At 43.0% G+C, this 25,814-nt stretch overlaps 1 protein-coding gene across 4 annotated transcripts in view; it reads right to left on the bottom strand.

Moving 5' to 3' along the window:
- XYLT1 (xylosyltransferase 1) overlaps nucleotides 1–25,814 on the bottom strand; it is a 178,841-nt gene that overhangs the window by 14,800 nt on the left and 138,227 nt on the right. For 2 of the 4 annotated variants that reach the window (XM_059861518.1, XM_059861520.1), the window contains 5 exons: nucleotides 14,359–14,575; nucleotides 12,104–12,280; nucleotides 9,590–9,849; nucleotides 6,010–6,205; nucleotides 711–1,044 (listed from right to left, as the gene is read on the bottom strand). In XM_059861518.1, coding sequence (XP_059717501.1) covers nucleotides 711–1,044; nucleotides 6,010–6,205; nucleotides 9,590–9,849; nucleotides 12,104–12,280; nucleotides 14,359–14,575 — 1,184 coding nt within the window. Of the gene's footprint in view, nucleotides 1–710; nucleotides 1,045–6,009; nucleotides 6,206–9,589; nucleotides 9,853–12,103; nucleotides 12,281–14,358; nucleotides 14,576–25,814 lie in introns of all 4 variants that reach the window. The other 2 variants (XM_059861517.1, XM_059861519.1) reach the window with 1 other exon arrangement.

Here is a 25,814-nt window from a genome sequence, read left to right as displayed (position 1 = left end):
GATGGTGCCTGTGCCATGCAAACATGGGAGCCTGCAGAGCCTGGCAGCCCCAGAATGGCCTCTGTATTTGGATGGCTCAGGGCTGCTGTGGCAAGGAAGAAACCAGTTTCTTTCTAAAAACTGTCAGTGTGGGTCTGGTCCCAGGGCTGTATTTATAGATATTCCTGTAACACAGCTGCTTGGCAAGTACTGAGCAGGTTTTGGCAGGTATCAGGCAGAAGTGAATGCCTGGACCTGACAATATGTCAGGTGAGCTCTGGCCTAGGGTAATTTTGTCTAATCCAGCACTTTGTAAATTAATGCTTTTATTGTTAAACATACAGACTTTGTCAAGAAAACAGTTTAAACACATGTAAGTCTCTAAGAGGAAATATGAATGAAAAACAGCACAGAAAGGTCAATTTTTCTTTCCATTTCAAAATGATGGCTTTTATGATATCTGTTGGATTATTGAGAGTTTGAAGTTCTCTGGATTCTGAACTGTGCATAATTTAAAGATACAAACAGTCTTTTGTTCAAAGTGGCTGTGTTTTACTGACTGAATACAGACACTTCCACTTCTCTGAGGGCAAAAGTTTCTTCTTAGTATCTATAAAATCCCTTTCTTTAATCTTTTTCCAGTACACTGCTACTTCATTTTTAACAGCAGCATTTACAGTGAATACAGACAAAATATCTATATTATTCCTGTAGCAAATAATAAAACTTACCTTGTTTGATAGGCTGCTGATTTGAGAAGGTGAGAGGAGTAACGAGGAATTTGGTTTCAGCTACCTGTACCCAGTGGTGCAGAATTTTTATTGTCCAGACACCAGGTCGCAGGGGCAAATTCAGAGGTGGTTTGTAGTGAGTAAACTCAGCACTGGATTCAATAAGAATATCATATGTTGCTGCAATTACATTAATGGGATCCACCCAAATGACAGTCACGGTGACATTGGGGCCTTTCCCCCACTTCTGCATCCCCACTGGCTCATCTGTTGGCCCAAGGAGTCCTCCAAAATTCCTGAAAAGCCTTTCCTTGGCATCCCACTCAGTGCCAATCTGAAATGAAAGAACACAGCGCTGGTAGCATCATCTCTGTAAGCACCTGAGACCTTTATGGCAAATAAGGGCTCTCAAGAGACACAAATCATAATTCTCTAATCACATGAATTATACATCCATATAAAAGCAACATGACCTAAGATCATAATGCATACACAAATTATGAGGCAAGAAAGAAGGCTTGCTTTCTTGCTCCTTTTCTGATTGATAAAAAGGTTTTCTTTATCTTAAGAGTGACACAACAGGTGATAGCAGCTCTCTCTTCCCTCCACAGAAGCAGACAACAAGGGACCAAGCCAGTGGCTGGACACAGCCTATGCACAGAAAAAAACCTGACCCATCATCTCCTGGGTCATGAAAATGTATTACACACTTGAGAGATGGAAAGATGAACCCTGCAGCAGAGACCTGCCCAGCTGCTGCTAAGACCAGGGAAGACACTTCAGCTGCTGACTTCAGGACAAGTCACATCATGTCCTTTACTACAATCCACCCATGAGATATTGTCTCTTTGTACTCCCCTTCTGCCCTATGTGGGAATTTATTTCTTGTAAACTCTTATTGTCATAATAGTGACATTGTTTTTCATTTATTCACCAACAGCAAACCAGCTGATTCACAATCTAGTGTAAATACTTAATTCATGTTCCAGTGCTCTTTATATGAATTTCAACGGTTCACCTACAACCTGGGGGATCACACAAACTTCCAAGCTGTTGCCACTAACACTTGTGCACTACTGAAACCAGCACCTCTGCCCAGCCAGCATGGAAATGGAGTAACTGCCTGTCTTAGGCCATGGGAAGACTTCAGTATCCCAGCACTAAAAGCCAGCAGGTGTTTATGAGGCTGAGCACTGTGGAACCTTTCCATCAATTCTCCTGTGCCCACAGGACTGAGGGCTGCACTTCTGCTTTTGGAGGCAGTTCTGGTATGAAACCCCTCAAAGTCCTTCTGGTCTTCTTTTGCCCTACTCTCCAAACAGTGCAGATGACCAAAGAGTTGATTTCTTCCCTGTACAGAAAGTCTCTGTGGGTGACCTCTGGAGAACCATGCACACACACAGGCAGGATCCCACTTTCAAAATATATGTGGATATTGCAGATATTCCCCACACAGAGCTGTCCTTGTCCCTAAGCTTCACCTTACAAGGGCATGGTCATAAACAGCTTTCCTGAAAGCATAAGAAATAATTGTAGCTCATTTGCTTCAGAGATTTTTCTTCTAGATTTCATTTCACTTCATGAGAATAAGTGATTCCAATATAATGCCTAAATCCCCCCAAATCCCCAAAACATAATGATTACCTGATGCCTATTACCTGCACCTGGAAACTGTCCAGTCTCCAGTCTCTTCTAAATAAATCCCTATGGTTGGCAGACAAATTACAGGAGGACTGCAAGCAAAATGCTACAAGGTCAGTAAAATAGAGCCCTACCATCCTTACTCCATCTGTCATCACACAAATTCCTCCTACTGGGCTATGACACTGCAGAGTATGAGACAAAATGAGCCCTGCACTACTCTGCAATCAACACAGCATTTGTGGTATTTCAGAGGTTTTTCACCCAGCACACCAGCTAATCAAACCAGACAGCATAGCCCAGATATCAGACCCAAGCACTGAATGCCTCGAGGAGCTGTCAGTGTGTGCTCTCCTGACAAGACTGACTGAATATGTATGGAAATAAGCTGAGAAAGAAAATTTCCTGACCAGGCCTTATTATCTACTCTGCCAACCTTCACTGAGGTGCAGCCATATCACACCTACCAGTGCTCAAGGGACCTAGAAAGAATAAAGTCACAACATGTGAAACAAACCTACACCCTCCTGCGCAAAGTAAATCTGTAAGGAAGCTCTTTCCACCACATTCAATATTTCTTACTGAAGAAGTCATTGCAGAAAACTTACTTCATCCTCAAAAATTAAATGTTCACTCCTGACACCCAACTCTTTCCCCTCTAGTTTCTCATCCCTGAGAAAATAAATCAGAAAGTTACAGTCCCCTTGCTCCAACCTCCAGGTGACACTGCTCCGTGCCAGGCTGCACAGAAGATGAGATGTGCTCACACGCACAAAGGTTTATCAGACTGCTCTGTGGAAGAGCTAAGGCTGCTTTTGGGGAAAAATTGTAACACAATTGTCTGGTTGTTAAGCTTTGTGCAGGCGTGGCACTGGGCTTCCTAAAGCAACCCAAAAGTTCCAGCCAAAGGGCAGGGGAAGAGGGGAGGGAAGGACAGGTAGCCCCAGATCCCTGTGTGCCCCAGGGCCAGGGCTCACACCAAGGCTCCACAGGCACCTCGGGGAGGGAAAGGCAGGGAGCTGTACACTCTGCTCATGGGATCTGCCCTTTATGTCTCGTTTCCAGCTGGGGACATGCTTTCCCATGCTGCACAGCTTGCAGTACCAGCTGCTTTTAGAAGCACAGTATTTTATAGGGAATTTTACTTAAAGCACTGGTTAGAGGTTTATAACCCCTTGAACTTTACACAGCTGAGTTCCCAGTACTGAGATGTCCGATTTTACAGGGCAAGAGATACTACAGCCCTATAATAAGTTTAACAGCTCTTTAAAACATTGTAAGTAGGCTTTCACTTTCAAATAGAATACACCAAGTATGGATAGAATCAAGCAGTAATGAATATCTGATAAATTATTAAGAGATGTAGCACAGAAACTGACATTTTCCACATCATTATTTTAATCACCTTTATTTTGGGCTTCAAGAGCAAGCACTGTGCACGGGGTATGCTTGGAAAGCTGGAAATCTCTCATTGGCTCAAAATTTCTGTTTCTATCTCTGTTTGAACCCAGATAAAATTTTCCCAAGATAAATTATACCCTGATTATGGGTTTGTGTCTCATTGCTCACCACAAACAGGACCATTAGGTTCACACAATGCACACTAATTGCCTGCCACCTAGTTTATTTTATTCTCTGTGATGAATCACAAGTCTTAACAAGACCAGAAACAGCATTTAACTGATAGAGGGTGAGCTGAGACTTTTGGTTCAGAGCAGTGAATCAATCCCCTGCCCTGCACAGAGAAGCTGCCTGAACCCAGGCTGGCAGGACACATAGTGTGTGCATTGTGCACGAGCCAGTTTCAGGAGGTGTGGGAGTTCCATGCTGGAAATCATCTCTTGGATTCCCTGTAAATTTATTTTCTTTGACTCAGCCTGCAGGAGCCATATGCCATTGAAATGCTGCCATGAACTCCCCCCAGGTGTGGGGTGAAATCTGCTCTTTGGAAGTGAAGTCTGAGAGCAGCAGAGGGCAGGAGGCAGGGGCTGGAGAGATCCCATCAGCTCTGCTGCAATCTCAGTTGTGCACCAGGGTCACAAATACACTCGGGAGCACGTTCAGTGCAGCATATTTGTGTGCTCTTCCTGCTGGCCCCAGTGCTGCGAGCTGGGACAGAGGAGAAAGTTCCCAGCTAAAATAGCCCCATTCAGTTTAAAATTCCTGCCACATCATGGGGTGAAAGTTGTTGAAGAACAAGCAGTTCTATGTCCCAACAAGCATAAATCTTAATTTTATTTTCTGTGAACACTGATGCTTCCATCTTAGCTAAACTGCTAAGTTTGTTTTCCACATGCTGGACCTTGACAAAGCAGAGGCATTTTAATAAGCAGTAGCAGATCAGAGCTTTCCAGCCACAGTGAAGCTGAAGAAGTTAATGCTGGATTTATAGCAGGGTAACTGAGATAACTATTTGGCTCAGAGGCAGAGATCTCTGCAGGCCAAAGGAAGGCAGAAAGTAAAAAAAAAACACCAAAAAAACCAAAACATTAAAAAATTAAATTATTTACTCTGTACCTCCTGGTCTTTTAAAATATGAATCATCTATGAAAGGAGAGGACAATTAAAGAGGCTAGGTGAGGAAAATAAAATGAAAACAAGGAAGCAGTCACCAAAACTCTTTTAGTTGAGTTTCAAACAGAAGAAAATGTTTCCTTACGCTCAAAAAAGCTCACCAGTGATTAAATTCTTAGAAGTACTAAATAAGCAGAAGAAATACTCCTACAAATCACAAGAACTGGAGCTTGTATGAACATTTATCACTGCATGTAATGGCAGGCTACCATCCGACACATTGATAAATGAAACACACTTTCCATCCATCTCTTTAATGGCACATTAGTGTCATGGATTTGCCATGCACACCAAAACACTGAATCCCACCTAGGCATTTCTTAATTGCCCAAGAAGATGGTAATTTATGGACTTAGCCATAATGACTGGAACACATTTCTTCAATCAATTTTATGCCTTAATTGAAATTTGCAGCCTAACAAGAAAAATCATGAAATTAACTGCTCAGACAATTGTATCTTTAAAACAGAACACAGATGTCAGGTCCTATTAGTGGTCAACTCTCCTGATATATTTTAGGTATCTTTTTCATACTCTATGACAGACACTGGGATAAATTTCTAGAAAAATAACAGGATTTGTGGGAAATCTCAGCCACTGCTGAGATAATTTTCTCTTTTGTGTTACATCAATATTCTGCTCACATGTGGTATCAGTACCTGACTACCACTAATTCTGAGAGGTTTTTCCAGTGTACTCCTGAGAGACATAGTTAAACATGCCACATTTTTAAACTGGAATTGCAGAAAAATGGAATTTTCCCCAGGAACCTCTCACAGCACTCACAACAGACACGATGGCAAAACTTTTAAGTTACTTTTAAATTACTGAGCTCCTTTGATAACAACAAAAGCTTTCCATTTGTTTTTAAAACAGAAGGGAGTGAGGACACTCAGATTAAGAAATGAGTGTTGAGCACAGACCTGAACTGCCAATGGTACCTCCTTCTTTGATGAGGATGTACATTATGCTAGGAAGCCACTGTCACCTCAAATTTCCATGGAAATACAGTTTCCAAAGGCTGCTGATTTAGTGTTCACTCCCATGATGCCACAGGTGTGCATGGCTGGCTACGAACACTCACCTCTGAGAACTGCAACCTCCCAAAATCACTTGGTGGACTTGCAATCTTGAAGACTTTCTTGGGCATCACCCAGGTTTCCAAAGTTTCCAGTTTACTGACAGCCAGATTGGTTGCATGGTGCCTGATCAGGAAGCCTTGGAAACGGTCAGCAAGGAAGTAAAGGTGGATGGAAACTGGATGGCCCATGGGGTAGTATCTGTAAAACAGCACATGCTCATCACTTATGTAAGAGAATGAAATCTCCTTTTACTTGGAGCTAGTGGCTGAAGAAGCATTCATTTCAACTAGAAAATCCACCACTGTACATTAAGAGATTTCAAATGTGTTCATGACTCATTATCAAATATTTTTAGGCTGTTCCGATTACCCCGTAACGTAAAAACATGTTACTAAGAATACAGGCTCATTAATTCCATATCCTCAGCTCAAAGCTCTTTAGGAGCCCTTCTCTGTGCCAGAGAGCTCCTCTCCCTCACCACCTCTCCTGGTAGAAAGTGGCAGCCAGAGACACACACAGATTGTTCGGGTGCAGCACTGTTTGCTCAGATAAACTAGGATAAAGGATGGCCTAGGATTGTGCCTGTGCTCCAGAGCTGCCTTTCCTGCCCCAGCAGGGTCAGTGCCTGTCTGCACTGGACAGCAGGGAGTGCTGACCAGGAGAGTGTGACCAGGCACTGACCTCTGGGCCCCCTCCATTCCCAAACCCCTTCCCCAAGGGCAGGGCTCTGCAGGCTGGCACTGCAGTGAAGGACACCAGGATCCTGTTCCCATTTTAGGTCTCTGTATTTCAGGGAAAAAATCTTCACATTCTTTAAAGACTTAAGATTGCTTTTGCTGGGAGTTTTTTACACATAACCAAAGAAACCCCAAAAACCCTACTTTGAAAAAGGGTCAAACAACTCAGCAAAACCAGCCATTGAGAGATCTGGAAGCCTTCAGTTGCAGCTGAGATTTAAAGACATTAGAGTTACAGCTTCAAATAATTAAAATATATGGTTGATTGTCTGCTATGGCCTCAGAAACATCTGTAACAATGTTTGGGTACATATGGATGCATAAATAATTAAAGATGTGTTATTCATAGCTCAGAAATTGAATATTTTGCTACTTTACAGGACTGACATTAACTACAAAACAAGTTAAACCAACCAGCATCACAGCTTCCCAGTAAGTCAGCTAAGCCTGACTCCTCTGGCTTGTTACCACAATTAAAGGATGAGCACTAAGGATGAGCACCAGGGAGGACTTTCCATTGCATGAGGTCTGCAACACCCCAGAAGGAACTCTCTAGAGCTGGAGAAATCAATATAAGAAGACAGGGTACCAACAGAGCCAGCACTGATGGACTGAGCAAAACCACTGCAAAGTTACGCAGCCAATGGCAGCAACAATCTGACTTCTGTGCCCAGTACTAAGGCCTCCTGTTTTATATGTGTGAAGCAGCAAATATTTACAATATCCTTAAAATAGTCTGGGCAAATTGCCTCTTGGCAGCAGAGAGTAAAAATGCCTAGGGATGGAAAAAATGAATTAAATCTCAATCACACATTAATGTTGCTCCCACGGAAGATGCTGACACTCCTTCTCCTTTGGTACCTGAGCAATCTGTGGGGGGCACAGCTTTCTGAGGCTGTGGGCTGGCCCTGGTTAGGAAAGTGTGCAAGGCAGCTGCTCTTACAAACATCTCCTGGGCTGCTGTGGGTAGCAGCGTGGTCCTGACTCCAAGGGGGATCCGAGGCAGGAGCTGCTTTCCTCCCAGCATGAGCTGGGGTGCTGCACGCACAGGACCAGCCAGCCCGGGGCTGTGCTCAGCCCCACGGCAAAGGGAGCACTGTCGAGGTGCTCAGCCCAAACCCATCCTGCCATTACTGCATTAGAGACATGCAAAACCACGAGAGGGAAAGAGGAAAGGTACAGGTGCAAACACCCAGAAGGACAGCACAGTGTCAGAAGAGAGGAGATGTGATGCATAAACCTGAAGATTGGCCATCTTTCTCTGATCTGAACTGGATGCTGACTCACAGTGTCTTGAGGGGGCTCAGGTAGGTATGAAAATGAAGCCTCCACTCCGTATCACTGTTTGCAGTTCCTCCCTGCACTGTTTCATGAGGCTCCAGCCTGCTGTAAGGAGCTGTGCTTTATCCTGGAGACAGCTGCAGTCATGGTGTTCCTATCTATAATCTGAGCAAGCTTGAAAAGCACCTTGAGTTCCTGTACAAGGGAAAGTTCCTCAGAAACAAAAGTGATAATTGATATAAATCAGCATCAGAATACTGGCAAAAGGACTGAGAACAAAAGTAATTGTCAAATTATTTCAGTACTGGTTATACATAGTCCCCATCCTCTTTGCTGGCTTCGCTCTGCAGGACAAATGACCCAGGACTTCCTTAGGTCTGCTTTTATTTCCTATAAGGAAGGCATGCTACTAGTGATTATTTCTATCTAATTGTTATTGATCTTTTATTGCTTTGCACCGGTAACCTTCACTGACAAAATCTAATAGGAATCTGGAGCACTTATTGCCACATCTTTCTAAATGGGGCATTGCTCAGCACTTCCATGACTAATTTAGGAAGGTCAAGGCACATTTGGTTCCCTCTTGAGAACACAACAGGGGCAACGTCCATCCATCAAAGCACATGGAGTGTTTGCTGACTTAGGCTCTATGTGTTTTCTATTAGGATATAAAAGGGCAGGCTCCAGAAATACATTCTGAAGATGGAATTAAGAGATGGTAATGTAAGACTTAAAAAGAAGAACCATCTCTGCTTTGAATCTAAACAGCTCCAGATGTGTTTGCAGGCAGCAAACATCTACCATGAAGAGAGCCTTTTCTATGCAAGTCTAACTTCAGGAATTCTTCCTTCAAATCCCTTTTAGACTGAATTCTTCTTAGCCAGGCTTAGAGGTGAAAAAGGAATCTAGAATATAGGGATAATTTCCTTTTAAAGCATAAGGAATTTCATTTGAGATAAATATAGCTACCTATATATAGATATATAAACACCTACATATATTTTATGTATTTGATGCTAATAGATCCTACCAGTTGCAGCACTTTTGGCACAGGGAACTGCACCAAGCAGGAAAACTGAGCCAAGCAAGCTCTCTGCACTCCATGTGTGCTCCCAGGGGAACAAACAAGCAAGGACCATTAACCTGCCTGTGTTCAGATTTGTTCTGAAATCCCGTCCTCTGCTTTTGGTAAGCATAATAGAGGTGAACATGACCTCTGCTGCAATCACACAGAGGGTTTAGGAGCTGAGGCTATAATACACTCACTGAAATTAATCAAGGGAAACGCAGCAGTGGGGGTAGCACTGCCCAACTGGATCCTGTCAGTCTTCATCAGGCTGGAGAGGAGCTCCTTAAAAGTGCAGCAAACGGGTCACATCGTGTCAACCCGGGATAACCCACGCTTTATTACGGCCATAAATACTCCTGGAAGTCAGCGCTGCGCACTTGCAGCTGCCTGGTTGTGCTCGTGGCCGTGGGCTCCAGCCAGCACAGCCGAGCAGAACGAGCCTCCCCGGAGCCTGGCGGTCCCTGTGTCCCCTGGAGGAGCAGAGGCAGCACTGACCTGCAGCTGTTGTCCCCAGCAGCATGGAAGGAGGTCTCGGCCCTGCGCAGGCCCAGGCGGGAGAAGGAGTGGAACATGGTGAGGGCCACGTCGCTGAGGGCGCCCGGCCCGTCGGGCTCCTCGTACACGTTCTCCCAGTAGGAGCGCAGCCCCGGCGTGCCCGGGGGGTAATTCCCGTACAGGTAATAGTCCAGCTGGCCAATGATCTCCTGGTTCACCACCGCCTCAAACTTGCGGGCAAAGAAAGTTGGCCTGGCAGTCTGCTGTTGGGACAGGACAGGAAAAGTCACTTGTGGCAGCAGCCCTCTGGCCACAGAGAGAAACAGAACTTTCACAAAGGCTGTGAGAGAGAAACACAACTTTCACAAAGGCTGTGAGAAGGTCAGAGAAAAGAATGAGAAACAATTCTTATTCTAACTCACTGCAGCTGGTATTGTGAACTTGTGGAATGTGTTATGGAGATGTGTTTACCAAAGGGTGGTTTCCTAATTAGCCAGTGGTGATGGTGTTTGGACTGGAGGACCAGCTGTATTGTAACTGTCTGTAAGAGCAATGGGTTTCTTAATAAAGAGATTATTAATCAATCTTCTGTGAATCATGGAGTCTATGCTAATTATTACCCAGCCAGGGGCCCATTGCAACAACAGACACTGGCTCCCATTTTCAGACACGGCACTTTGTCTTAAGCAGTGGGTTGGAGTTGAGGACATGAACTATTTCTCTCCATGGGCAAAGATGACTTAAAATGTCACCTTTGGGACCATTCATCATTCACCTAAAAACTACATAATTACTCAATCAAAACCCCCGCAGACCAACAGCCACCCCGTGCTGCCAGGCTCAGGAAGGCTCTCCAAGTGCAGGAGGGCTGGGGAATGCTCTCCAAACCCCCTGTTAGCCTGGGGACAGTGCAGCACTGGCACATGTTATGCAGGGAGCAAAGTGTACTGTGGCACTGGGGCTCAGAAGAAGGCAGAGCAGCCTTTTCTGTGTATGGATTTGCTGCCAGGAGGTGGTAAGAGGTCTCTGGGAGAGGTGCCATTTGTGGCTGAGGTTTCTCCACTTCTGAGTGGTCCTGCCCAGATTTTTTCTCAGTGCTTGACACAATCTTGGGCACATAACTGCTTTATATGCTACTCAACTACCATTAGCTTTCAAAAAGTCTTTGTTTCGCATTGGTCATATTTGAGCATGGGTCCTGAGGTGCCAAGGAGTTCAAGAGTGCCCCAGATGGTTGGAAAATTCTTTTGAGGATGCTTTTTGCTCTGAGAGGGTGCATGCTGTGGGCTTTGTGATCTCAGCTCGCTTTGTGCCTCTGTGGGAACAGCAAGCCACAGCCTTCTGGTGCTGTGTGCTCATGTGAGGGGCTCTCTCACCAGAAAGTGTCAAAAGCTGCCTTTTCATCTATTCTAACTTTGAATTTTCCTTTCCAGCTCAGTTTACCTGATTGTTTTCTGAAATATCATTGTGGGTTCACAGCCTGGAGCAGGTCAGGCTCTGCAGTCTGGCAGGAGTTTTTAAATTTGCAATTTATTCTGTGCTGGAGAATTCCAAACACATGTTTGGGACAGCAGAGCCTCCTTTAGACAACATCTCATTTGCTCTTTTTGTGAGTGCCTGTGTCACTGACTTCAAGTGTGCCTGGTAGACAGCACATAACAGTAAAGAAAAGATCTCTGTTTCAGAGCAGTCATCATTTCTGTGCTGTAGGGTAACACATTCCTCATCCCACACAAAGCTTGAACAAACATGCTTTATGCAGGGAACCCTGAGGAGCTGGAGGGATGGAATTGCAATTCTGGTGACCTTGAAACAAGTGGCTGTTCATTCTCAATAGAAGATGCACAGGCCAGACACAGCCTCGAGACTGAGTGCACCCCGGGGCACAGGACTCGCTCTCATGTCTGCCTTCAGGAAACTACCACAAAGGAACTGATTAAACCTTTCAAGACAGTCCTGCCAAACCTGGGCGATCAAAACCTCATGACTAACGCTCCCAAAATCACGAGATAAACTTTAATATGATCGTGCTGATGAATATAATAACGAAAATGGATTTGCCCAAGTCTCTAGCACGCACACTGATCAACTTCTAAGCTTTTTTTAAAGATGATAAACATTGCTTAAAGCTGAAAGCCAGGAGTCCTGTGAAATGATGAAAGCACCTGAGCTGGAACATTGGAAAAAACCTTTTGCAATGAACTCACAAGAGTTGCCAGGGAGTAGTGGTAGAGTCAGAGATGTGTCAAGCTTCCCTCCTTTCTAGCACAGCCAGTTACCAATGCCAAGGAGTCCAAAGAGTTCCTTTGTGATCTTACCAGGCAGGTATGTCTCCAGGGCCTAAACACAGGAGAACTTATCTTTCATTCTCCTGAAATTAAGATCAGAGCTTCCTCACATCTCTTTCTCTACCTGTCTGATGGAGTCAAAGCTTCCCTTCCCTCTCCCTGCTGCAGCCATGCATTCAGCCAGCTCTCCATGGCCAGAAGAGCCTCTGCAGGTGTGTTCAGTTACCTGGAACCTGTGGAAGTCTGCTGGTTTGAAGTCATTGGGTGAGCAGCCACACCAGTCAACAATGTGCTTGTACTGGCACTTGCAGCCCAGCTTCCTGTTCCAGTTGGTGATGCGCAGGTTGTTGTCCACCATGGAGTCACAGAAAGGGCTGTTCTCCAGCACGGTGTGAAAGAAGGACTGCAGCAAACACAGAGCACATCACCACATTTAGCTCCTCAAAGTTCCATTTTCTCCTTCAGCTCATGGGCCCAAACCTAATGCAGGGGACCTATTTTAGTTTGACATGACAGGATTAACTAGCTCTATTGTTCTGCCACGTGTGAAACACACTCCATGTGCCTGTATTCCACAGAGCATGGAAAAATCACAACTCTCTGCAGACCCAACCAAACTGTAAGAGCACACAGCTGAGCTCTTGCTCCAATAACCTGGCACAGAATAATTGCACTTCTACAACGACCAGCTTTGGGCACTAGCAGCCCAAAGGACTCCAGGAAAGGCACCAGTACCAGCAATAATTTTATTTTTATTTCAGCTGTATGAGCAATTCTAAGAAATGCCCATTATTTCCCTTCTGTAAGTTGCTCCCTGGTCTAACAGATTCAGGAACAATGTACAAATCTATTTTCCTGAACAATGTACTAATGGCATATTTCAAGTTGTTTCCCAAAACAATTGTCAAAACTGCACTATCACCCTGGTTACTCTGATAAAAATACAGTCTCAGACAGCTCTTATGTGGGTGTCTATCTCCAGCACTCTGAAATGCATTGCTTGTTGACTGGCTTTGTTCTGAAACAGGCAGTTCACCCTAGGCACCAAAAGGACATTCTGCCTCCTGAATTTACGTCTGAAATCATAAGTCTTTATTTGCTGACTCATTGCAGCACGGAATTCCTATTGGGCAATCCTAATTATATCATCATAATTACAGCTATTACATAAACCAAGTAATGGGGACTGATATAGCAGGTTAACAGGTCAGTGAAGGCAGGGCCATTTCAAAAAACCAGCTATGTATCTTCCAAAGAAAACCTTGTAGAAAAAAGCTAGGAAATACCATCAATTTTAGCCCTGCCAGAGACCATTTTTGGAGCAGTGACTTCTCTTTAAAATCAGCAATAGTAAGATCTATAAATAACCAGCATAACATTAGCATGGCTGGCCCCCAAATAATCCCCCTACCCTTTTTAATGTTAAATGACAGCCCAGTGAATATGGATTTTATGCTTGAACTGTTTGGTTAAACCCATAAAGGCATCCATTCTCATTCAAGTGAGAGGGGAAAAAAACCCTACCCAATTACCCATTGCCCTGTGTCCTTTTATAGCAATACAGGAATGTCTCTAGATAATGGATGAAAAGGTTATCAGAGTAGAGAGAAAAGGTGATTTTTAACAGAAACGGGATTAAAAGAAGATTATGCAACATGTGTGGGGAATATTAAATCTCTACCAAAAGATAACAATTGCTGTGCTCCACCAGAAGCTAACGAGTGAGATTTGCAAGATCGGTGTCATCCAAACCTCAAACTGCTCAGGAACCAAGGCATTTATGGGTTTAGAGGCAGTCATCAGCTCTTCCTTGGGCTGCAGCCTGTGGAGCAGAGGCTGGGAAGCCAGGGGAGCAGTGTACCTGCTGGGGCAGGTGTAGCACAGGCTGCCAGCCACGGCTCTGTGCCCTCCCTGCAGATAGTGCACATTGCTGCACGCCAGGCAAAACCCCACACTGCTGTGCACTCCCCTTCTGCATCACTTGCAGCCAGAGCGACTCCTGAGTGATCTAAATGATTTGTGACTGTGCCTTCTGGCTGAGTTTTGAACAGAACAATAAACCTTTGTTTGCAGGGTTTATATTTTTAAAGAAAAGTGCTGGATAATAGCAAGAAAAGCTACTTATGAAGACAATTCGCCATCTCTAATATCCTTCAAAAGCTTTGTGCAGGAACAATTTGCAAGCAAAGGGCAGTAAGATTTTTGGTTGTTCACTAACAGCTTAATAAGCTTAGAAGTACAAAACAAAGCCACTCTTTGCAAAAAAGTCCCACAAACAAACAAGGCAATAAACAACTGCAAAAGATGTTCTAACCCTAAAGGGCTTACTCGATACAGAAGTAAAATTTTCATTCCCCACAGTGGGATGCTCCAAAGCCCAGTGACATCAGGGGAAAGCCCCTCTGATTTCAGTCAGATCTTTGGGACAAGCACAAACATTGCAGGTCTGGGGACAGAGAGGGATTCTTTGCATTCACATACCTCGGCAGGAAGCAGCGTGTAAGAGTAAAACCTCTTCATCTTCGTCACCAGGTCATCATTGGAAAAAGTGACATATTCCACAAACTTCCTGTTCAGGAGGAACCAGTCGGAGCCCCCATCCACTGAGATTCCTTCTGGGATCTTGCGGTCCCCCAGGCGCCACATGTGCGTGTCACACTCCAGGAAGAGCCGGTCCAGCCCCTGCTTTCTGATAAATCTGAGGGAATGCAAGAGCAGCCATTAAATGTTAATTTGTAGTTTGCTATCATTGGGAGCTTTATAAATAAAAAGCTACTTTTGCAAACAAAAAACAATCAAAAGGTCACTTGATAATATTTCTGTTCTACTCATAAGTAGTGTAGAGAGGTTTAATAAATGATTAATCAGTTTTATGTTCTGTTATAGAGGCAAAGATCAACAGATTGCTTTAAAACATCATTTACACCTTCTGCTGTCCTAAGGCTGTGCAGGTAACAGAGCTATAGGGCAAGAAAGTCCATAATGTTCATTAACTCTGAACAAACCACCACAGAAGAACTGCAACATGAACAAGAGCTAAACACATTCTTCTCTCTCTAAATAAATTCAGTTTTTAAAAAACAGGAAAATGTACATAAAGGTAAAATGACCAATTTTCTCCTATGCTATTATGTCATAATTTTTCTGTAGGGATAGAACCAATAAGGAAAAAATACCATTGTATTGGTCTTTGCTGTAGAATGAGCAAGTTGGCTCCATTTTCAAGTCTCTGGGGAACAATGTTTTGTTATTGCTGAACCATGAATAAGAGGAGCAATGGCAGAACTGCAAAGTTATGGAAATGAATTATTTGAGACCAATATAAAAGAAGAAAAGCTGGGAAATCAATCTGCGTTTGAAAATGCTTTGGAATGAATGCCCACTCATCTTCTGAGGTCCAGGTTTCTCTTTGTTATTCCATTTGGGAATGATTTCCCTGAAGGAGAAGCAGGGTGGCCGTGAATTAGCACTGAGGGGAGCTGAGCACCATCCCCCTGGTTGGATGTGAGCACTGGACACATCCCACACGTTCTGAGCAGTAACAAATGCTCAGTGAGCACACACTAGAGCAACCCACAGCCCCCAACCTCTCTGGGTGCAGGACCTGCAGGATAACAACAGCTGTGGCAAGAGGGGCACAGCCTTCCCTCGGAAGCACACACAGCTGCACCAGGGCATTCAGGATTAGCAAGCCAAGATGACATTATAGTAGTCCTCAAACACATGCTACTAAAGGTAAGGGAAAAGAATAAAAGTTAAGGAACAAGCACCAGAGCTTTCTGGAGTCCTGCATCTGGAAACATGAGTATTAACCCCGTAGGCCAACTCCCTGGCTCAAGTTCTGTTCCATACCAATCAAAGAACTGAGATGCAATTATGAAATGGTGCATATTAATTTTCAAAAGGACCGTAAATGACTTCAGGGTCTATGTCCTACTGATAGCTATGTCTCTTTTCACAGTATGAGAAGAGCTCCTCTGTTAACACAACAGTGCTGAAAATGTGTAAATGAGAGTCGAGAAATTTTTCTTTCCTTGAACAAGTTTCTAATTTCATGTTCCATTATGAAGGATAATAGAAAAGTCTTGCAATTTTAATGCAGTGCTCTGGAATGTAATCTTCAAATTCAATATTTATGCAGTTATCTCCAAATCAAATATTAATGTGCCTGAAAGTTTGGTCATTTATTTATTTTTCTTCAAAACTAAATGCTCATTAGAGTTAATTATTTTAAGAAAATAACAGAACTTTATCGACTATATTTAAATAGGAACATAAAGTTCTTTTCCATGAAGTAATTTCTTTCAACTGCTATCTCTACCAATTTATCACCCTTTACTCTCCTTTTCAAATGGAAGGTCCTTTGATTGCAATAGAAACCCTCAAACAAAATAAACCACCTGGCTATTTCAAAAACTGCTCTGCTTAGAAACTGCCTCAGCCTGTGTGACATGATCCAGCTCCAGCTCCCTGGTACTGCAACAGCTTCAGCCTTTCTGTCTGAGCTTGGCAGCGGAGGAGCATGACCACGCTCCAGATGGGAAGGTCCCAGCAAATCCTGACTCACAGCTTCATGTTTTCCAAAGTAGTTGACAGGCTCTTTTTTTTTCTATATGTGAACAGTTCTATGGTTTTTTAGCCAATGGCTTGGAAAAGCAAATTTCAGGATATGGAATGAAATAAGCCAATTCCTGGAAGTACAATTGTTTTCACAACAAACCTCAGCCCCCAAATATTATACAACTGGGTTACTAGAGGAAAGTAAATGTACTTTCCAATCACTTACCCTCCAGAAGCCAGCACAGCCCAACTAAAGAGCTGCAATGCCTTTAGAGATCTCTAAAGATATGACCCTTTTGCTTGTGCTTCTTGAAACCCTCCTAGAAACATCACAGCAGGTTTCAGATACATAACAGCTGAACACAGAGCAGGTGTTTTTCAGAAGGATCACCCCTACTGAGCCTCTTCACATCCAGTCACAACACCTCAATGGAAGAAGGCATCAGCAAAGCAAATCCTTTCTGTGGCCTATGAAGCAATGATGTGTCCAAGGAGCTGGGAAGACACAGCTCTCCACTGGGTGATGGCTTGCTGCTCATTTATGTTCCTTGATGGCCAAGGGGACCAAGTGTATTTCAGATCTGCTGGAAGCTAAATAGGAGAGGCTGCTGGCACAGAGAGCTGAACAGCAACCAAAGTGGAAAAGGTGGATGAGGCTCCCTTGTGTCCCCCAGGCTCTCTTCTAGGATGACTTATGCTCCCAGCTACTCCTGCAATAGCAATTTTGGCACTCAGGCAGGCAAGAACTTACTCTAAGCATATTGAATACTGCCTGAGGGAAAGGGAAAGGGGTATTTGTATGCCACATAGGCCTTTCCAAGAAATGAAAACCTCTTGGATACTACAAAGGGTTCATAAAGATTCTTGACTAGCCATCCAAGAATGATTGCAGCCACCTCTGAAAAGAAAGATAGGAAGATGGAGGGCAAAAGCATGACCCTACTGATTTGTTTCTAGTCTCATGCTGTATTTCATTAGTTTCTGGTTATGCTCAAGGGAATACCAAATCAGTAAATTTTATGAAGCCAGGCCAAGCTTCATAAAGAGCAATGAAATGCAAAAAAAAGATGGTTTTTCCCCTTGTCTTTCTTGGGTCTCACAAAACAGCTTACAGATAACTCCCAAATGAAACGAAGGCGGGGGGGGAAAAGCTTAGTAAGAGCATTTCCTTAATCTTAGTCAATGTGGAAAAATTTAGGTGCTTCCTGTCACCCTGAACATCAGGTAAGACTGGCATACCTCTGCCAGCTGCAAATGCACTGGCCAGAACAATGACATCCTACTGAACCAAGGTATGGTTGGCCAAATACAACAGAGATTATCATCAGCTGAAGACAACTGGCCTTTCTCCTAATCCAAAAGAAAACAACAGGAGGAAACTAACAATCATAGGAAGAGTCAACCAGGACAAAACAGAATTTAAAAAAGACTAGGATTAAGAAAAGCATGCCATTTTGCCTTTTTTCATAGAACACTCACTCTTATGATTGACAAACACATCTTATGCTTCCCCTTACCAACTTTAATTCTTCCTAAAGAGCCTCCAGTTTTGAGGGCCTGGGATTACACTCAAAAGTAAGGAGAAAACACAGGATATTAAGAAGGTCTGTCAGCACCTGAGCTCAGCAGACACTGACTCACGTGAAAGGTGCCACTGAGACCTGAGTGTGGATGCAGCCTCACAGGTTCCAGAGAGTTATTTTTACACTTTGCTAAAAACCCTACTGCCTGCAGCACGTGCTCAGTCACTGAGTGTAGGTGTCAGTCCATGCAGCTCATGATTGCAATCCAGCTCAGGGAACTCCTCTTACTTTGTAGTTTATTTAAATATTTATAAATGCATTTCAGACAAGATTCTAGGACTGTATAACATAAAGCATTTGTAACTTGTGTAGCACATACTCCTACAACATGAGTATAAACACAGCTCAGCTCTTATGGTATGTTGTAACTGCTAATAAATATTGCCACACAGTTACTTTATCAGCAAAAATATCACAACCAAATATCCTCCTTTTTGATAGTTTTCTCCAAGGGACAGTGCAAACCACAGCAGCTTGTAGAGATCCCTGCTCCTGAATGCTCTACTTACACAATAAGTCAGAGAGTTTGTTGTTTTCTTTTTCCTGAAGTTTATGAACGAGTAGAACTTCCTAAAGTATCAGAGGCTATCAGATTGCTAAATGCCATTTACCAGTAACTTTATCACTAAAAGGTTTTTTCTGGAAAGAATATATTTTTAAGGTGAAAAGGTTTCTTCCTAAATGTTTCCTGTTTCTGGCCTCTCCCCTAGAAAACCTCCCATTGACATTTTACTGTTAACCAGGTGCACCCACCCAGGACCTCAGCATCATTATTCAGGATTTAAGAATAAGAACTATGAATAAAAGTTACAAAACTCCATCAAAAAAATTCCTCACAAGTCAAAAGCCAATGTCAATGTCAAAGCAAGAATCTGTAGAGCTAGGAGCTCCACTAGCATCATGTCCATGTTTCCCTGAATGTATGTGGATAAGCTCACATGCTTTGATTTTATCTGCTCCTCTTTTAACTGTCTTTAGATGAAAATTTAAGGAAGAAAGTCCATTTCAGAGCAAAAAGTCAAGTAAATATTTTTACAGATGAGAAATGTGAGAGTCACTTGCCAGCAGTGTTTGCACAGCCACCCTGGAAACACTTACCAGAGTCAATCAGTTGGGAAGCACAAAACAGTAATTTGCAGTTTAGGTGACCAGCTAGAAAGCATTGAACAATAATTTGACAATCTTGAATGTAGCAGTTGCAAGAATTAATTTGTGAGCAATCTCTAGGCTACCACACATCTCCATAAACCAGGCACTGAAAAATTCTTTATAATAAGCAGATTGATGAATCCCAAACCTGTGCAGGGCAGAATCATTCCCTGCCTGCTCAAGGTGGAAATCCTGGCCTCACTGAGTATGCTGAGTCCAGCTAACCCTGATTTCCCTCCATTTCCATGAGTAACTCTACTCCACCAAGGGTTAAACAATATTTACATCTGAAATAATTTACAACTGGCTATTTAAACACAGTGTCTATATGGTACCAGCTATTCATCTGTTTTTCTAAGGCTAGGATGTTGCAGTGTGTTTCCTGAGACCTTCCTGTCATGCTGAAAGCCTCCAGGGCTGATCCCCCACTCCCAAAATGGAGGTGAAGCTTGAAAAGGGGAACAGTGTCAAACAGAAATAGCACCTACTTAGTCTGTCAAGATGAGGAAGATTTCTACCCACTATGACAGTCATCATGTGGAAAGCACAGAACAAACAATTCCTGCTGTTTCAAAAAGCCTTGAAAATAACTCTCAGTACAGACAGAAATGATGGAAGAGAAAGAATAATTGTAACTTGCTTTTCAATGTGCTTTAACTGTGACATCCTAAATGCAATTGCTATGAGGTCAAAAATGTTATGAGAGCAGAATTCTTATCTCTTGTTAATTCCCTTACTCAGGGTAAGGGAAACACATTAAATCAACACATTACTATCTCAACAATCCCCCAAAGCTTTAGTGACAATGCAGAAAAAACATCAACAATATCAGAAAGAATTTCTCTCTTGACTGAATTTGTTCTAGTAAGATTGGGCTTATTTCAGGAGCACCATAAATAAGCACACAAATTGAAATGCTTTTTGCAGTTTTGCCCACTGTGCCAAAGGCTCAGGAGCTACCAAGGAACACAAGGAAATCTCACATTCAAATGTGATCAGTGCTTGCCACCTGTATCTCTGCAGAGCCCACAGCAGAGCCCTGGGGCAGCTGAGCACGGGGGGTGTGCAGGGCAGGGAAGGGCACAGCCTGCACTGGGAGGTCCCAGCTGCCCCTGGAGCACAGGGAGCACAGGGATGGGCTTCAGAGCAGGAAACCCAGGAGACACAGCCACCAAAAGTGAGGCAGAGCTGAGAGATGCATTTTGTGATGTTTGCTCCAGGAGTTTCTGTGGCAGAAGCTGAACTGCAAGTGATGGGAACAAGGAGCTCCACGGGAAGGATTTTTTGGCAGTCCATGTTTTCAGTGTATGTTAAACACTTTTATGCTCTGAGTGCAGTTAAACCTGGGGCAGACCAATGCTGCCACACACACTGGGCAATTAGATCATTTACAGTGCAGCAAAAATGGTACAGCAATTTGAATATCTCTTTCAAGACACAAGTTCACCTTGAAATATAATGTTCAATGTGCCCCTTCTCAACCAGTGGCACCTTTATGGAAGCCAAGCAGCCATGGCACTCAGGGTATTCCACACGAAATGCTGTTGAAAGCTGATGAATCCACACATTTTATCTGGTCATTATTCCATCTCTATATGGACATGATTAGACTTTTCAAGCTTACAATAGGCACCTCTTATGCTATATAATTTGTTTCTGCTTCTTTCACATGCAATCTTTTCAGAATACCCATTTAATACTTTAGTCCTAGCACATCTTTGCATTCTCTTTAGAAGAAATTTCTCTTGATTCTTTCTTCTTCTCTGCCTTTTCCTACACATTAACTTCCACTGGTTTTGAAAAACTTTTCTTTCCACTTTATCTCTTTCAAAGGAAAAGTCTCTTTCTCAGAGAAAGTCTTAAAAAGCCTCAATGTTTCTCAATATTTTAATGTTGCAGGCCAGGGAGCAAAATGAAAAACCCTCTGAAATTCTTCAGTTGAAGGAAACTTGCAAAGTCTATTTTTTGCAGTAATGACTCTACTAGGAATTGCCTTGTTTTGTCAACAATTCCATGCATTTCCTTGTGAGCATAAAGCTCGAGAGAGATTTTAAAAGGCTTTCCTGTGGGTTTCTTTACCCCCCTCTTCACTTACACAGTATCTTTTAAGCAATACTGAAACAGCTTTTAGAAGGTCAAAAATTGAATGGCTTCCTCTCACCATAAGGGAGGCCACAACTCAAATGATTCTATTTCTTTTTATATTAAATAAGCAAAACTGCAAATTACAGAATGCAGAATGTAGCATGAACTCACCACAGACAGACTCAATGATATTAAACCTGACATTTTACCATCTGTTTGTCTCCAATAAATGTCTTCTTTGGAAGGTTTCTTGTCTCCTCACCTCCTTTCTAGTGACTGAGAGCAAGTCTGAGTCCCTTCTATAAAGGTTTTCAAGCTACCAAATCAGGCCACTGACCTTTGGGTACACCAGGGCCAACAACATCTGTGCAGCTTCAAATGATGTTTCCAGTCACAACCATTTTATAAAATGCCTCAGGACCTCAGATGACAGGGCTGCAAATGAAGTGTGCTGCTCAATGCTCTTAGATAGCAATAAAATTCCTGATTATTTTACCAATATCTCAATTTTCACCTCCTTCCTAATTCTCTCCTTGCCCCATAAAGGATGGCTACTCCTTCAGACCTTCTCACTTGAAGCAGCTTCCTGAACCAGGAGATGGTCTTGCTTGTATACTCTAAGAACAAAGAACATCCTGCTTAGTCCCACATCAAGACATATGACTGCTTTTGTTTCTCTTTGCACTGACAGCTCAGAGCTCTGTTTTCCAAAACTGAGTAGAAATAAAAGCCCTACAAGGAGGTGAATTGTCAAGCTGAAGCTGTAAAGGCTTTATGGCTCCCCTAATGCTTAGCATAAAGCACTAAGAACATTTGAAAGTTAGCTCTAATGTCTAAATTTTTAAAGTGCAGTCTCTTTGCAGAGAAGATGCATGTTGCTATTTCAGTCACCACACTTCTCATGCAACTGTTGTGCTGAACTACTTCCAAGCAAAAAATAGATCTTAGTCCACGTGCTCCGGAATACTCAAGTGTTCTAAAAAATTTAGCAAAAAAAGTATGAGGCTGAGGGTAATTTGTGCCAAAGGAACCACCAAATATGTGACATGAGCAGCAGCCTAAGTGCTGCTAGGACATGTGGTTGGGCTATCCCAACAGCAGTGATAATTAATCCATTCTTTCCCCTGGTGTTTGGGTAATTCACCAGTGCAAGACACAACAGTGTTTACTGTGAGATCCATTTTGCTAGCTGACCACCAAACCCCCAGTGACCCCGAGTACAGCACACCAACAAACAGCCTGTGCCACTGAGGAGAAAAGGCATGTCTGAAAGGGGGTGAAACAGATGTGTGCCAGCAGTGCAGATTTTTGGGAATGTGCCCCAGTCCTTTGGTAGCTAAGGTTTCTCCAGCCTCTGAGAGATGGGATGGGATGGTGATGCTCTTTGATGCAGGCCACCAACACCTCTGAAATTATCTGGAACCCAGAAACAGGACAACACAACTGCAAAGAACAGCAGTAATGAGGAGAAAAAATCAGCAGAAGAAAAGAATGTGGACACATACCAAAACTTTAAGGGTCTTTTCTTTAGCTGTTTGTATTTTGCCCATGAGCTCAAGATTTCTCTAAGATCTAACAGCATCCAGCCTTCTCAGCATGTTTACACTGTTTCCCAAATGACTGCTGGGGAGAGGTTTCTATACAAACCCCCTCTCTTCCTGCCTGACATTGAAGATGTCACATTTGACTGTCTTTATGTTTTATAATCATCCAGGTGCTGCTCCTGCCAAAAAAGAAAAAAATCCTCTGCCTATTCCAAATTGCAATAGCTTATACAACTACCAGGTTATTCACTTGCTTTTAATAGTCTAAGGCACTGAAAATAGAAGGAAATGTGTTGCCCACTAAGCACTATGTAACAACTCCAGCCACTGTGTGCAATTTCATTTCATACATCCACCTCTGTCAGGAAATAATGCTTCCAGCTGAGTGAAGGAGCCATTTCCATGTCCATTCTCTTTGCTGAAGCCACTAAAGGAAAATCAGTGATGCACTTTTTCATGACTTTGGCATAACTAAAAGAAAACTTAACTCTATAAAAGGAAGCCTGATTTCTCTCCTTATTTGGCAGTAGAACAAGCACTGATTGTGAACATGGCTTGAATACAAAGTGCACTGTAATTGAGCTGTACAAGCATTTCAGGTTTGAGATGGCACTTCTAATCTTTCTCTGCTGTATGATCCAAAGACTATGATGACTTAAAATTAAGAGTTTTCAGTTGTTTACAAGGCAGCCTTGAAAAGCTTATTGATTAGGTTCCGTTATTCATCCACAAATTAAAATTAAAAGTATCAGCAAGGATTATACATTGCTTTCAATTATGTTTAGATGCTGTGCTCCTGTATTAGTAGTTCCCATGTTTTGAGAAAAACACCTTGGACCAGCTAAATCATTATTGTACATGGGGTAGCAGGCAGTATAGGCCCATGTCCTCTCCCTTATTATGGCTTCAATTCATTGTTTTAAACAAAAAAATCTGTTCCAGTGTGTTTTGAGATAGGATATCCACAGGGAGTTTTCTTTTATTGCCCAATAACATGGACACTGGCCTGTGTTCTAAAAGCTGTCCTTTTTTTTTTTTCTTTTCTTAACTTTTTTCTGCCAACCCTCGAGGCTGTTGCCTCTCTTTCAGACCTTACTAAGTTCTTGGCCATGCCACTCTCTTCATGGGGTATTTCTTTTCCCCTGGGTTGTGACAGGACAAAGCAAAGAGCAAAATTTAAAAAGTGGAAAAATTAGTAGGAAAAAACCTCATCCCTTACTCTTAGAATGAGCAAGTCACTGAGTTTAGCTGTGGAAATTCCCCAGGCAAAGGTCACAAGAGGTTGGGAGAATATTGTAAAGCAGCAGCACTGAACACCTTGTGCTCCCTGGGGACACTGGCTGTAGGACATGGGGTGACAGCCTGGGTGGGTCTCTGCTCTTGGATCACCCACCTGAGCTGGCAGGAGGTGTTTCAGCCCAGAGGACTTTCCCACTCTGACTGCAGGGATAAACCTGCCTGGTGTGAGCACAGCTTACATACCTGGGCACTCAGTGAAAGTCAGGTGGGAACTGTGTGTCAGATGGGGAGAGCAGAGGGTACACTGACCAGTTTAGTCAAGACTGAGTCACTCAAACACTAAACATGAAATACCAGGCTAGAAATCTTCACTTTAGATATTTCTCTCTCAACAGGTGGATGTAGAGCTGGAAATTCACCCACAATACAAACAGGGGATAATTACTTTTTGATCAGCTTTTGGAAACAATGGAATGAATTTTTACCCAACACCAGCAATACTCAGAGGTGTTTGCAGCTGCTGGCTTGAGTATGTCTACAGCTGCCTGGGCTGTGCAGGAGAAGGGAAGCCACTCTACCTCCCTGACAGAAAATTTGGGGACATGCCAAGGGGTGATGTGAAAGGATCCATTCATCCAGTGGTCAGCAGTGGGAGCACTTATGGGACTCAGGGATTAGGGAACCATGGCAGACAGGGATGGCAAATCTGCACTCATGTCCCAGATCATGTTCCCTGATGCACAGGGAATTTATGGTAGAAATCAGAAAAAATAAAATAAAACACAGGGACATGTTGTAATAAGCCAAAAGGTATTTAGTTGTTTACACAAAGAGAACCATTGAACTACTAAATAAGTTTGCTATTCCTGTGATGGAAGGACAAGTGGCACATTTGCTTATTTCATTATTAAATTAATACCAGCTTTAGTGTGTTTAATTGATTTAGATTGTTCTGATCCAGTTGAAGTTGGCATGTTTGAACCAGCCTGATGGTGGTGTGCCATAATCCATTAGGTATTTTCCTTAGCCAGCTCAGGCAATTTGAGAAGACTCAGGAGCACCAGAGGAGCAAGGAGGAGCAAGAGACCAACTGCTTTTCCCTGGCTTTCTCTCCTCTTTTCTACACTAACTCTGCTGTCCATCACTATTGCCAGCTAGAGCTGAGCCTGCCAATCACTCTGACACTCTGCATTTCCCAAACCAGGGACTCTCCTGTGAAAACTGTTGACTTGGCTTTAAATATGACTCCTCACAGGATTATTTTTTACTACCTGCTATAGAATTTGTGCATGCACAAGATGAATGCTCGTGAGGACTTAATTTAAACAGGAACATGACAGAATTGATAAATCTGGCGACAAGAGTAAGAATGGCCAAGAAGAGAGAGACTTGTGAGTTATTCTGCCTGCCTGCTGTGCTGAACACATGACTCAGTGTGTCACATTCTCTGGGTACACTTGACATTTTACAGAATAAAGGGAAGACCTGGTGACCCAAGCAGAATAAAACAATATTTTCAGATGCAAAGCCACTGGGGCTCAGCATATGGAGCTGCTGGAAGTGCAGCAGGACTGCTGTTATGGTACCAAACCAGCAAAAAGGAGGAACAGCAAAACTATGAATAAAGAGGAAAACAGGACAGTTTTCCTCTTTAGTCAGATGGTAAACTTCTTTTATCTGCAGAAGTTGTTTAAGCCTTTGGAAGATGGTGTTTGGTCACTGCTGCTCCTCCAAACCACAATGGAAAGTTTAAGTACTACTGATGAACGGTGGGAAA

Source organism: Haemorhous mexicanus, chromosome 17 (genome assembly GCF_027477595.1).
Source record: "Haemorhous mexicanus isolate bHaeMex1 chromosome 17, bHaeMex1.pri, whole genome shotgun sequence".
Lineage (NCBI taxonomy): Eukaryota > Metazoa > Chordata > Aves > Passeriformes > Fringillidae > Haemorhous > Haemorhous mexicanus.
Note: the sequence above shows the minus strand (reverse complement) of the source record. Positions and strands in the feature narration are given on the sequence as shown.